Source organism: Hyalella azteca, unplaced genomic scaffold, assembly GCF_000764305.2.
Source record: "Hyalella azteca isolate HAZT.00-mixed unplaced genomic scaffold, Hazt_2.0.2 contig3812, whole genome shotgun sequence".
In the NCBI taxonomy this organism is placed as follows: Eukaryota; Metazoa; Arthropoda; class Malacostraca; order Amphipoda; family Hyalellidae; genus Hyalella; species Hyalella azteca.
The window spans coordinates 174415-189152 of NW_025934046.1; the positions used below are offsets into that span (position 1 = coordinate 174415).

General features: G+C 37.5%; 1 protein-coding gene across 1 annotated transcript; it reads right to left on the minus strand.

The window, feature by feature from the left end:
• Positions 1–4948: 4948 nt before the first annotated feature.
• On the minus strand, positions 4949–12940 carry LOC108678539 (torsin-1A-like). The gene is made up of 8 exons (XM_018166993.1): positions 12879–12940; positions 12476–12579; positions 11826–11987; positions 11424–11575; positions 10616–10764; positions 7508–7652; positions 6947–7039; positions 4949–4970 (listed from the first exon to the last, which is right to left on the minus strand). The coding sequence occupies exons 2-8, from the start codon at positions 12575–12577 to the stop codon at positions 4949–4951; spliced, it is 825 nt and encodes a 274-aa protein (XP_018022482.1). The 5' UTR covers positions 12578–12579; positions 12879–12940.
• Positions 12941–14738: the final 1798 nt, after the last annotated feature.

Below are 14738 nucleotides of genomic sequence, written 5' to 3' on the forward strand. Positions count from 1 at the left end.
ACAAATATAAACGGTGCCTTTTTTCGATGAGCGCAAGATTTTTGGTGAGGAACACACGTCGCACACTCCACCTTCCACGCAGGCAACCGCCAAACTGACCTGCTGATAGCTAGGTTGTTAGTCGTGGTCGCATCAGTCTTGCCGAAATGTTCCAGCTCAATCATGAGAACGGCTTGGTTGTTTTTAGCCAAATTATTGAATGTGCAGCATGCTGGAAGCGATGGTACGATGATTCACATGTTTCTTTCAACTTTTTGCATAAAACATACTTGTAACAGTTGCGATCGCACCACCATGTGCGGTATAGATCAGAATTATTGATGTGTTCTTCTGTCACACGAATCGTGACCACTACCTTTTCTTGACCTATAAAATCTTCTCATGCTACTCAATGACAATATTCGAATCAAGAAATCCCACTAATGATTTTTTACTTTTTAGATTGAATTAACTTGAAAATTTAAAGACGCTTGCCAATAATTTCGTTGGAAAAAAATATGCTTGAAGATCATAAGATGAATGGAAGAATGTCATCTGTTATCACGAAATCTTGCTGACAAGACTTTTCGATTGATCGATTTCGATAACATTGCTATAAATCATAATTATTCGATGCTTTTGAATTTTCCCTTGTCAATTTCCGTATCCTATGCTACTCATAATTCACACTCGTTGTTTGACTACCAACATCAAATATTCGTTCTGCACATTAAACGGCAAATGCTGCATAACCTTGGCAAAATTTTAAGTAACTCAATCGGTTCTCTTTGTTATGGACAAATGTTTCACTGTACAATTTTCGGGTCAAAGAACGTTAAGATTTTTATTTTTCTGCATTGTGATGCGTTGTTTTATGTGTTGTGCAGACACTGAAGTGGATAATAGAATTTTAAAATTTTTAATGACTATTTTTCCTTATTTCCATGTATTATCAAGACCTTAGACAACGTGTTGCGATTTTCTTTAGCTGAACATAGATAAAATTCTTCGTCCAGGAGCTCTTTTTATAGCTTGCAATAATGGATAATTTTCTTTTTCTTTCCCTAAACTCAAGTACTTCTTGTACAACTCAACTGTGATAATTATACTGAATTAGAGACCATTAAGATTTCACGCCATTAGATCTGAGCAGGTAATGATAACCTAATTCAGGTTGAAGACGAGTAATCTTGATGATTATTTTACAATATACCAGGAAGGTATTGAAGACTATATTACCATGCAGACGATGATATGGGAGGGAAGTTTATAAAATATAAAGCTTAAATCTACCATTTAGTGAACTTTTAAACAATTCAAACAACAGCGTATTTCAATTATGATTGAAGTAAGTTAAAAATAAGTGTTCAGATGCAGCTGTCACCAATCTAGTGATGAGTCTCAGGGTAATAAAAAGTATATTTGATCTCGGAAGCAAATGCCCGAGGACGACCTTATTTTAAAAACAAAGCAAAAGTAATTACAGGGTTGGACACAATTGGAACTGAAGTAACTCAGACAAGGATTGCCGAGTCACTAAAATGTTTTAACAAGATTGTACAAGATAAGAAATTTAAAATAAATCAAATAACATGACATTATAGTTGGTTGGAAATGATGGCAGGAGTCACCAACGTAGTTCAAATTATGCTCTTTTCACGTATTGAATGTAACGTCAGAGATTTTACACGAGATGAAAAAAGGACTCATGGTTAAAATGGTAAAGGAAGCCTAAATTTGAGTAACTGTTTCATTCAGTGAAACAGTAGTTCGCCGTCTGTCTGTTTTTACTTTTGCACCACCACACGAGTTCACTAGCATTAGGAATGATGAATGAGTAGAATAAAATTAAGCTATGCTAAGTGATTATCCTCAACAGTATATTTGATCAAAAACTGCCTATCAGCAAATCAGCAATACTGCCTATTTAGAATTATTTATATATATTACGTAGCATTTCCACGTATATCAGTATTTTACCTACTATCACTCAAGCATGCAAGTTATAAACTGATCGCGATATTCTTAACGCTTTGCGAGTATAGATTACATAGTCTATGAGGTGGCATAATCCAGCGAAACTTAGAGCTAGACAAGGTTCTTCTTCAAGGCTGGCCTGGTTCTTCTTCAAAACGTATGAATAGAATAGAATAGAAATGTCGGCACTGAAGAAATAAGCCCATGGCCTGTTGCCGATTCTTGATTTTTTCGTGACTTGATTCACAAGGGATCCGGCCTTTGGAACCCGATCTTTCCATAGCTGACGGTTGATTGAGATAGCTGCTGGACTTATTGCCTGGTCCGTAATTTGCTAGGCATTTTAAGACTGAACATATGCTCCTGCATAGCTTCGTCTGGACTTATTGCCTGGTCCGTAATTTGCTAGGCATTTTAAGACTGAACATTTGCTCCTGCAGTCCTGCATAGCTTCGTCTAGTCTGTTCTTGAAGGCGTTCATACTCGGAGCTTCAACGTATGGACTACGGGTCATTCAAATCTGATCACGCTGCGACAGGCCTATCCAGGCCTATTTTTCAATGCCGAAAATACTATACTAATGGTGACAATGAGGCACCAGAGGCTGAATCGTACGCAGTTGAACTTTTTAATATATATTTCGTATGGGCTCACTCTTTCTTTATATATTTAGATATTTTTTTACTATATATTTTCGATGGGCTCACTAACGAAATGGCGGCGTGAGGGAAAAATTCTTCGTAAACCTTTCTCAGCCGTAAAATACATGGTATATAAAAAATGCGTCTGTAGCTACTAATTCAGCAAGTCTCCCATGTACAATTGGTTTTCATAGTTTCGGGCACCTTAGAAAATACTTATTCGATGTCAGCCTCTACTATATTTTCGATACTACTACGTTTAATGCAAATTCATCCTTCAGATTTTGGGATCCACAATGTTAAACTCAATTTTCCAGAGTTCACCACCTGTTGATATCTTATTATAGTATTCGTGAGTAGGTTGAGCATGCGCCAGGGTGGGAACTGTAGACCGAATCGACACTTCAGCGGACTCGGCTGCGGACTGGCCTGCGGACTTGAATCAAAACCTAGCTTGACGTTCAACTCGACCACCCATAAATCCGACAATATCGGACGGATTTCATTCAAATTTGAAATATAAGTAGATAATATCAGTAATTTGTGGACGGAATTTTTTCAGATTTTTACATCAATAACTTTTCTATTAATACGGAAAACCTAACTTCATATTCAACTCGACCACTCATAAATCCGTCAATAAAGGACAGATTTTATTCAAACTTGAAATATAAGTAGATAATATCAGTTATCTGTGGACGGAATTTTTTCAGATTTTTACATCGATAACTTTTTTATTAATACGGAAAACCTAACTTCATTTTCAACTCGACCACCCATAAATCCATCAATAATGAACGGACTTCATTCAAATTTGAAATATAAGTCGATTGATAAAAAAATCTGAAAAAATTCCGTCCACGAATTACTGATATTATCTACTTATATTTCAAATTTGAATAAAATCCGCCCATTATTGACGGATTTATGGGTGGTCGAGTTGAACATCAAGTTAGGTTTTGATTCGAGTCCGCAGGCAGTCCGCAGCCGAGTCCGCTGAAATGTCCGACCGGTGAACTGTAGTAGCGCCAGGCATTAGGTGAGGGTTAGAATTTGTTACGATTTACTATAGTCAAGGAATTTTGGAGGTTTGTGTACCGTGGCTTTTGTAGGAATTTGTAGGAGCTGCTGAAGCCAGGATAGGTAATGTCAGGTGACAATGTTGGTGCCAAATAATCGTCCCTGGATATTTCCTCATTAATATCTTCCTGGCTGAGAGATAGTCTCCTTCACTGCGATATCTCCTTAAACATTTCCTTATTTCGCTTTCCCTGTTTATCAAGTCACGCCCTTGGTGACGTCGGATAGCGAAGCTATAAAAGCTCTGCCTCAAGCGATTAACTTCAGTCTTGGGGCGAGGACCGCTACGGTATACCCCATTGCTCCTGTCCATGTCAAACAGGACAGTAACGCTAGCTCAACGTCTGAGTGCATGAAGAGCGCTCTGCTGATACACTCTAGACTTATTCATTTCAACAAGAGCCGAAGACATCAGTGTTGAAGCCCCAACTTGTAAACTTAGATTATCCTAAAGACCTAAACTGTAAGCCGAACTATAATCCAAATTCCAAAAGTATATTCTATAATCGTTTACGCTGTTCCTCTATATCCTCGGATCCCGCTACAACAGAACCATCACTCAGGTCATACTAATTTACCATTCATGTGAGAGGTGCACAGAAAAGCACCTCGTACAGTAACGTAATAAACACGAGTTGTCTAAGGAATATGCTAATTTATTAATCCGTGCGAGAATTAAAGTGTTAGGCAATACAGATAGAACCGTCAACAGTGTAAATAAAATGTCTGAGAAAATGCCGAATGTGAATATGATGTACGAATGAGATAATGTACAAAGACAATGGCGTATAAAGAGGCCTGCAAACAAGATCGTAATTAATATATAAATTTCTCATGGAAGTTGATATTCCGAAATTAGGTGAAACAGAGTTTATATTCAGACATTTAATATTCGTTACCATCATTATTAAGGTAACTAACACGAATATACTTCTACTATACATACATGAATAATTATTAACTTCTAACTCTCACACAGTGGATTATATATATCTTACCAGAACACATGAGAGAGAACACGGCACACGTTTTTAGTAGCGCGTAGACTGTAGAATAGCGTGGGTTTTGGTGTTGCCAAAGGGCTTGGTTGAAAAAGGCGCTACGGATGTACTAGAGCTAACGCGAATTACATAATATAATAATTTGTTATCACCATAGCTTAAAACTATTACAAAATTATTAGTTATTATATATATTAAGGCTGGAAATGATTAAATCGCTTACAATGTCGACTATAATTACTTTTTATTTACTATATTTGACGTTGGTATTCACACGGGGTTCACAGGTGAACTGTACAAAATTAAGATATTAGGATGAACATAAAAAACAGTTTTTCTCTAATAATACTCTTGGAAAAACAACAGAATCTGCGACGAAATGATTATGAAGTTTATTCAGAGCATAATACTGCATGATTGCTGAGGGCTGTCAATGGTGACACCAACATAGTACATACAGTGGAGGGCTGTCAATGGTGACACCAACATAGTTCCTACAGTGGAGGGCTGTCAATGGTGACACCAACATAGTTCCTACAGTGGAGGGCTGTCAATGGTGACACCAACATAGTTCCTACAGTGGAGTGCTGTCAATGGGAAGAAATTAACGTAAAGTTTCATGGAAATTTTTACTCTCAGTGTGCTGCTAGAAGTAATGAGTACATATACATAAATTGCGCTGTATTGATGACTAGAAAAACAAGTGAACACCTTGCTAGTAATTCGAACAAATGGCTGGAACTTATAATCCCAATTCATCAACCAATATAAAAGTACAGTAAGTTAACAATAAGAAACCCTAGTTCAATTCTGTTATAATTTTAAGTTATCAGCTATCTAGTATTTCTGCTGGCCCCGGCGTGATTACTAATTTACCACGCAACTCTGCAGTTATTCGTTCCGGCTAATGGTCGGCGCTTCGATCCCAATTTTTCAGTAGGTCAGCCTGTGTGCCATGACTGTAATCTTTCAAAGCATATTTTTCAACTGCGTTTCTGAACCGTATTTCTGAACCGTATTTCTGAGCCGTATTTCTGAACCGTATTTCTGAACCGTGTTTCTGAACCGTATTTCTGAACTGTATTTCTGAACCGTATTTCTGAACTGCATTTCTAACCCGTATTTATAAACTGCATTTCTGAACCGTATTTCTGAACCGTATTTCTGAACCGTATTTCTGAACTGCATTTCTGAACCGTATTTCTGAACCGAATTTCTGAACTGTATTTCTGAACCGTATTCTGACACTTTTTGATTAAATATTTCAATTAAAATAATATTAAAAAAAAGTATGGTCCCAGATCCCTGGAGTTTTTGTTTCAACCGCGTCATGTTACGCATGAAAATTTTTCAGAAACGAGTCAAGTTTCATGGAATTTTAAACTGATGCTCCATAATAGATTTCAAGTCACTTTAGGTAGCACTGAAGTGGGCAAAAATTTGACTGCATGCACTGACGAAAAATAATGCTTAGCAATAAATTCTTAAGCGTGGAATCAAATTGTCAGCTTTTAATCTTATCAGCGCCTCATTTAGAATAAGACGAAAGATGTAAAACTCCGTGCAGGTTCGGTGATATAATCAATGAAGGAATATGGAGCATAATAAATCCTTGGAGCGCAGTATATTCTTAGTACCGGCAAAGTGGTAATATTCTTTTCATATCCCATTCTGTCTAGTGTCTCCTAAGCTCGGTATAGTTCTGGTGTCTTCAAGTCAGATGTTAAAGCGGGAAGATTGAAGGCTTGCGCCTGATCACGCGTCTATCAATTCATGATGTAGGCTGAGGCATTTTACTCCTAAATGGGCAAAGATTTTTTATTTTAACAGCCGGCATTCCCAAACATATAATTAAGATGTACCATAAATTTGCCCCGGTTATTTATTTAGGTAGGTATGGTCACGTTTTCGCAGCTTTTTTCAACACAGGTTAGAAGAAAACGTCTTAGGATCAAAGATATGAAGAAAGTCTAGGCAATTCTAAAGTTAACGGACAGAACAGATCATTCGTGTCTGTTGGCAACGTGTTGGATCATGTCGGTCTAACGGCACCGAGAATATACCCTGACAGAAATCTGACTGCATTATAGCTTTCTATTTATCTAAATTTATTTAGTATCACTAAAGTGAAAATTCTTGATGTAAACTGAAGGAGCCGAGTTGAAGTGCCCGTTGAAGTAAAGTTATTGGACCAAATTTCCACCAACAATAAATATTTTGCGACCCTATTTTGGGTTTAATAAAATATTAATTTTAGGTTTGAGATACCTAACATTAACTTTCGCCGCCACGTTCCTGCAGCCTTGGGTTGCAAAGACGGGGTTGTCTTGCGGCTCGTAGACCTTGGTATCAGCCACTCTTCTGTAAAAATTAGAACTTATAGCTACAAAATCCTTCCAGCCCATTATCGATTATTTTTTTTCTATTTCAGCGTTTTATGACAAAATACGGATAAATAGAAAATCAAGGGATCTTGTTAAGAATAAGCACCCCAGTATGACCTTGTTAGGAATAAACTCCCCAGTTTAAGCATAAGAACCTAACTTAAGGTTAGTTAGTCAGTAGTAAGGTTCTTACTGACCTAATGTTAGTAAGAAACCCGGTATAAGAATAGGAAGTAACCTAATTTGTTTGTATTATTCATTCAACTAAACCCTGTTAACAATAGTCACCTCAGTAATGTTCTTGTTAAGAATACGCACCCATGTAACGTAGGGGTGCTAATTCTTAACAAGATCAAAATCAAGCATGCCTACACGAGTATTTATTAGTGATTATAGTTCCTATTAAAAATAACGACCGAGTTAAGGAATCACAACAAAGACTCACTTGATGATCGCAGGATCGGGTATGACTCCCTTAGATGCCAACGCATCGCGCGCACAAAGCTCGATGTGCTTACGCTCCATGGGCAAGAACGGCACGAAGAGATCAACCAGAGCGTGCTTGATTAGGTCACTATTTTTCAACCCTCCTGTCCCATGAGAGAATAATTTTAAATGACTCATGGAACTTAAAATTCTGTCATGGAAATATTCTGAAAAAGAATGATGGATAAAATGCGGTACTGTGAGTAGTGCATGGCAGAGAGGAGTTAATAAAGGATAGACTCCTGCTTTTGGTATTTTTTTCCATTCGGGACGAGACGAGACAACTGGGTTTGTCCAGGTTTGCGATAAACACAGGGACCATTTTCTGCTCTCCGTGGAAATTCTGGGACAGTACCGAGACGAGACAAGACGTCCCGGCTAAAACAAGAGCTTTAAGGGAGGCGTCTACCCTCCAGAAAAACTTCCACATTTACTAACGGATCTTTCTGAAACTTCACACATATATGTTAAACCGTAATAAAGCAGATTTTGTTCGTATGATGTATTCGGAAAAATTAATAGAAACGTGAAATTCATAGAAAACGGACAAAAAAAGGGGTACTTTAAAAATCTATCTCCTCCTACAGTTTTCAAGCTACAGCACTGAAAGGTATACCATTTGATTCGTAAAGACCATACCAATCGAGTAACGAAGCTCGATTTTTTATTTTTTCCTCCCGTTTTCTTCTCATTTTCTTCAGATACCCCCCCCCTTTTGAATCCAACCTATGCACAAATCTAAAAAATGGTTTCGTTACTCGATAGGTATGGTCTTTACGAATCGAATGGTATATGTCTCATCGCTGTAGCTTCAAAACTCTAGGAGGAGATAGGTTTGCCGTGACAATAAGTGTGAATGTTCAGGAGAGCGCGACAAAGTCCCGCGCGCATCGCAATAGGCACTCAATGTAGCAAGTATACAAAACTAAACGTTACTGGAGCTTGATTCCAGTCAAGGATGGTGGGAGCGACTGCATGTACACCTCCTCATACGACGCCAGGCGGGTAACTAAGGTGCACCTCAAGCAGACACTCTATTTAAAGGGCTCGCAGCGAATTTCCTCCTATTCTATTTGTTAAAGAACTCCCCCACCCCCCTCCCTTTCATGATCTGTCGTGAACGCATAAATCAACGTACAGAGATGGTAATGGTACCGTTGGATAGGGCAGAATGTCAAATTTAAGATGAGACTAAAAACCGGAAAGCCAAATACGAAAACTTTAGGGTAGACGCCCCCTTAAAATTTCTCGAAATTTCCATCTTGTGTAACGAGACATACATATAGTTTATTCCTAATATGTAATTAGAATAGTTAATTCTTTCAGACATTATCTGATCAACATTTTGTCGGCACACAACGTTACAGATACGTATATTGCTATGTAAAATTACATCGCTATTGCCCAGCTGGCCAATTTGAACGGCCAGAATGAAATTGAAAACATAACTAATTGTTAGAAATGAGCAGCGGGAGGAATTATATACAGATTTTTATGTCATTTCGTTTTCGTTTAAAACGAAATAATTACGCAATTGAGCAGCTCACAAGTCCCTCAGTTCTGAACTGATCTGCGTGAAATTTATAACATATCTTATTAATAGCCTCAATAGGAATCCGCAATAGGAATCGCAATAGGAATCGACTCCGCAATAGGAATCGACACAAATTTTTGCGTTGCTTCGTGTTCGATTTAAACTACGGCCTGTACTAATCGTCACTAATTACCAGACTAGTGGCCTCGTGTACAGGGATACTGCCTGCTTCAGGGGTTGTAGGGAGTAGCGGCCAGTAGCGGCCTGTTGTGAGCCTATATTTACAGCTAACAAGTTTTTACGAAAACGAAATCTGCCAGGGAAACAAAAATACTTCTTTTCTAACAATCTTTGGTTTGAAATTAAATAACCGAGAGGTCAAACGAACAAGTTCAGAGAGCTTGAGGCGGTGCGTTTTCCACTAATTGATTGCTACAAATTACTCGCATCGGCGGTAGGCTAGAGGAGGTGATGGCATAATAGAATTTCTTCAATGATTTGCTAGGGTGTAAACTTTGCCCTTGGTTAAACGACATCAAAACTTACGACGTATTCGTCTGTTATTCTCATGTAAGTTTTGACTTTTAAAATTCAATGAACCCTCATCTTCATTGCAGATCTTTCCAAGGTGGTCTATTAGCTCACTAATTTGACTGTCAAATCTGCCCATGACTGGCGACTGCCCATTAACAATTAAGGGCTAACTTGGTACCTATTCATTAACCAGACGTTCGGAATGTTTCGTTTGTTTTCGTATAATATGGAATATCTCGTCTCGTTACGTAACGTCTCGCTTTGTATCTATTTGTCTCGTATCGTTTCATAATTACAGGGACACAAGTCTTGTCCCGGTTCATTTACGTTTATTACGAGACAAATTTTACCCACTGTCCCGTTATTTTTTCTCGGTAATTTCTTGTCTCGTCCCGGTATAGACGGTTAATTTCGATAAAATTATTCCGAGAGGCATGAGTCTAGTTAAAGATACTGTAGACACAATTAGATTCTGTCCGCTTGCCTGAAAATAATTAACCAAATGCTAAAACTATGATGATTGCAGAAAAAATGTGTAATGCAGTGTGAAAGAAAAAATTTCAAGAAAGTTTGAGAAAAAGCAAAAAAAAAACGCAATGCACGTAAACATGTATAATGTTGGATTTTTAAACACTGTTAAGAGAAATGACACAATAACCAATGATACTAAATCAAAAGAAACTACAAAACGAAAAAGAGGGAAAAGTGAATTAGAGGTAAAAGGTCACTATGCTCTTTAACGGCTGAGTTTTAAATAAAAATTAAGTCCCAGAATTTAATTAATTAAATTCTTCAGTCTTGAAGCCACCCTCAAACTGATAAAATATCAGGTGATCATTGACCAGCAAAACTGCATAATTTAATATCGCATTTCATTTTACTTTTCGCTTCACATACCAATGGCACGAGTTAGTAACGAGTGATTTCTGATTATATTATTATTATATTTTTTATTCTATATTTTTTACTATAGTATAAGGAGTAAAAAGAACTCTTAACCTTTTTCTTCGAAGGCGCCTGCCGCCACACGACCCTCCATGTCTTCAAGCGTAATGTCGGCTCGCTGCTTGCCCGCTGTCAACCAATCCAGAACAAACTTGCGGATCGCCGTAGTGCCAGCGTTGCTCAGAAACAAAAACGTGGCTTTCCTACAAACAATAAGTAACTTTTTCATTCCAAGCAATATCAAGTTCATGCTGTATCATTAGATACCCTAACAAAATTTATAGGCGCGAGCGACCCAGCATTAGGGCCGCCTATAGGTCTCGGGGAGCACGTAAATCAGCTCCTCTATGTCCGCTTTGACTCAAGGTTTGAAGGGCAGCCTCTGGGCAGCTTGCTAGCTCGGTATGACTCGGCTCGGCCAACCCTTGTCATAATTTCAGACGACTATAAAGTCGGAAAGGAGATTCTTTCCAGAAACTGATTTCGATCGGGTGGCCTATCAAAGCCAGAATAATTAATTTTGCGCCACGTGTAGTGACTATTCGGCTGAAGCCTTGGCCGTCCTCGAATTTTGTTAGTGTATAAGCAATATAAGATGGAGGGTTTTTCCAAAAGAATGTGAAAATTCGTATTGATCACTACTTAGTTATTCTAAACTTGTGAAATACTTATTATAAATCCTTGATAATGTCATGCGTGTTATTAGCATCGAAATAACAGAAATCATTATCATCGCATGGAATTGAATAACAATGTTTCTTTAGTTGTGTTTCTGCACCATACGACATGGATTATTGAAGACCATCGATACCTTTCAAATATCACTGACGTGAGAGCTTATAAGATGTTTTGGGCCTTTAACCTGTAATCGACGCCGTGTATCTCAGTGTGGGAGTCGACGAAGGGCTTGAGAGCATTCAGCAGCTCGGGCGCCATCATGTGCACCTCATCGAAGATGAACATCGACCGCTCACATGCCATCACACTTTCACGTATTTTGTCTGCGAGTTCCACCTGCCGTGTAAATTATAGTGGTTGACCAATAGCTTGCGTAACTCCTCGAAAATGTTAACATGGGTGAATAGAAATAGTTGTCAGAGTTATTAATAGTTACTTTGTTTGATTCTGAAGCTCAGTTGTTAGTTTGAACGAAAGACAACATAAAGAGGCAAACGTTTCAAAAGCAGGAATAACTAAACCAATATCAGCACAAAACTCGTAAATTAAATTTTAAGGTAAAAAGAAGCTGGTCAACGACACTCACTTTATAGATGTCAGTTTCATTCATGAGTTTGAAATCGACTGAAGCGATGAACTTTCGAATGTATTTGCTTGTGAGGCCTTTCTTGAAAACAGCTTCAGCCACCAATTGCGATACGAAATTCTTACCCGTGCCAGTTTCACCTTGCAAGCTGATCACAAGTGCCTGCGTTAACATTTTATCAGGAAATACAAAACATATCACGATAGGAGCAGTGATAAATATTAATGCCTGAACAGATGGAATGAGTTGTGCGAGCCATGCTAGTCAGTCAGGCGTTGCACAATTGGGACGTGAATTGTCACTCGGCCAACCCTTCATGTTGAATCGTTTACGGTATCGTTGATTGGGTTCTTATGTCATGCATGGGTTTCTAAAAACATTGGGTTCTTTTAATACAATTCATTCTCTAAAAACTTATAATTCAGGTTTAATTCAAAATAATTACATGTACATTTTCTAGCAACATAAACCTGCCTTATAGCGTACATTTTGCTTCTTTCTGCAAACGCTTTTGCCCCCTCAACACATATGCAAATTTCGACGATTTCTTTCAAATAAAACAAAACAAAATGGCCGAGCAGACTGGCTTCACATAAGCCAAATTGAATCTCCAGCGTGAAATTTTACTGCAGAAAATCAGAGCCACGAACCTTGTTAGGCTGTGGGTCTTGGAAATGGCTGATGATGGCGGGCATAACAACATCTTGCACCAAGTGCTGGCCGTGCACACGAGATGACAACGATTGAATCATCTCTGTTTGAAAATTTCAGACCTTAGAAACTAACCAGAATCAAATTTATACATGGGATGGAGATAAGAACTTCAAGAAGCCTATAAGCTTAGTATCCGAGAAGCCATTTAAATATTATCAGAGAATGAAAGTGAAAACGGACTGTATTTTTAAATATATATATAGGAAACAAATGCAATCCGTTATAAGCGAGAGAGATAAAATTCGAGACCTTGAATATGATATTTTAGTAAGTAGGCAGGAACCTATTGAATTAGGGCATATGAGATAATTTTAGGATTTTGTGAAGGAATTAACTTACTGCTAATGTCGGGCTGAATCCAGGGAGGCAAGCAACATTCCACTACTTCACAATTCGGTTGATCATCCTCAAATGCATGGAACATCCAATCTTTAACAAACGCTGGCAAGAACCATGCTTGTGTTTCCTTGCAGCCACACAACAGCAGCGTCAAGGCTGCCGCTAATAGCTTCATCAACATTCCCAACTTCAAACGATATTTTTTCCTGTGAAAAAAGAAAGAAATGATAACCAAGAATTTACAAGGAAATTCAATTTCAATAAAATTCACAATGTTCTCATTGACAAATTTAACGAGACCAGATCTGCCATCTATGGATAGGGAGGAAGTTCTAGGAAAATCAGGTTCAAAACTTAAGAAAAGAAATAAAATCAAGAGAAAAACGAAATTTTAACGATGGAAATGTAACAATAAAAAGCTTGATATGTGCACTATAAGTAACGTAAAAATAATAAGTGCCTTGGGTAAGAAATGAATGGGTTATCAAGACAATGTTTTCACTATAGTACAGTGCTTCCTCTCCGGGCGTTGAACAATCGTATCTCCTGATATGAAAACTTTTCCAATATGAAGCTAATTGAATTACAAATTGACTTGTTAAGATCATGCTCTTTTAAAGTTTTAAGATCATTCTTTCCGTTTGGCGTTAAAACAAAATTTTAACTTCTTATGAACAACTGTAAATTTGCGAGTAAATTTTGATTAAATAATGCGGTCCACAAAATCGTTCTTGTTCGAATATCATTTCGAAATGACACAAGGCAACATTAAAGTATGGAAAATGAATATAAAATGTCATCAAAATGAAAGGTAAATGTATGAATTCTTTGCACGTAATTAGAATTCAAGCATACTGAACATAGCAAGTCACGTTGTTTTCGTGATTTCATCCACTCTGATTGTCATCGATCGACCCCAGTAACTGGATTTATTACGGTCATAGTGTGAGCGGTACGATCACAGCCGGCACTTACACCCTCACTAGCCGGTGTCTCGCACCGGAATGGTTTGTTTTGAAGTCGCCAACGACAACCTCTCAGCGTACGGCAGCACGGAATGCACGCGTTCAATAGAAGTTTCCATGGTTTCATGGACCAACCATGGAAGTTTCATTCCAGTAAGGGGATTTTACCGACATTGTTCAAACTTTCTTAAGATAATCTATTATGAATATTATGTATACGTTTCAGTTGAATTTCGCCTTCGTTTTATCTGTGTTCTGCATTATTCGCACTTGTTATGGTAAATTAGATATTTTGTTATATACGCTTCTTCCTTTTAACTTTTTTTCTGCCGTCTTTCTTTACCTAATAAAAAAAATACTGCTGAATTTGCGTATAATATTTATCTCATTGTTTGTTATATTCGGTTCTGCCTCACGAAACTTCAACGTAAATTTTGTTCTGTTTTACCCCGAAGACACTCGCTAATTTTGCATACTACTGCAATTTCATGAAGAGCAGTTAAATTTGTCTATGCTGAAAAATCCAAAAGTAAAGTTTTCTTCGAGAAAAAAATTTAAAGAAACTATTTGAGGAAAGACTATACTGTATTACACGGTTGGGCTGTAAACACCACAAACCATGGTGATGGAGGCTTTAATGGACTATTATAATTCATTTATTTAATTAATGTTTTATTGTTTTGTATATTTTCTACTAGATTTCGTTTTACTGAGAGTTTATGGTCACGGTTTTTTATACACGACTTCCATTTTTCACTGTGCTTGTGCTTTGAAGTTTGAAGTGGTTAATTAACTTGAATTATATTTTTCCAAATTAAGATATATACAATAATTTTTCTTGTTTTATTAACGGACATTCTTTAGGTATTATCTTTTTTTTAGTTCGATCATTGAC

What these genes read in the sequence shown, in the direction of transcription:
- LOC108678539 (XM_018166993.1), bottom strand. Translation starts at nt 12,577, where the DNA reads ATGATTCAATCGTTGTCATCTCGTGTGCACGGCCAGCACTTGGTGCAA. An exon ending in AAGACCCACAGCCTAACAAG is followed by an intron (nt 11,988 to 12,475) that starts GTTCGTGGCTCT and finishes ATGTTAACGCAG; the next exon opens with GCACTTGTGATCAGCTTGCA. An exon ending in ATGAAACTGACATCTATAAA is followed by an intron (nt 11,576 to 11,825) that starts GTGAGTGTCGTT and finishes TTTACACGGCAG; the next exon opens with GTGGAACTCGCAGACAAAAT.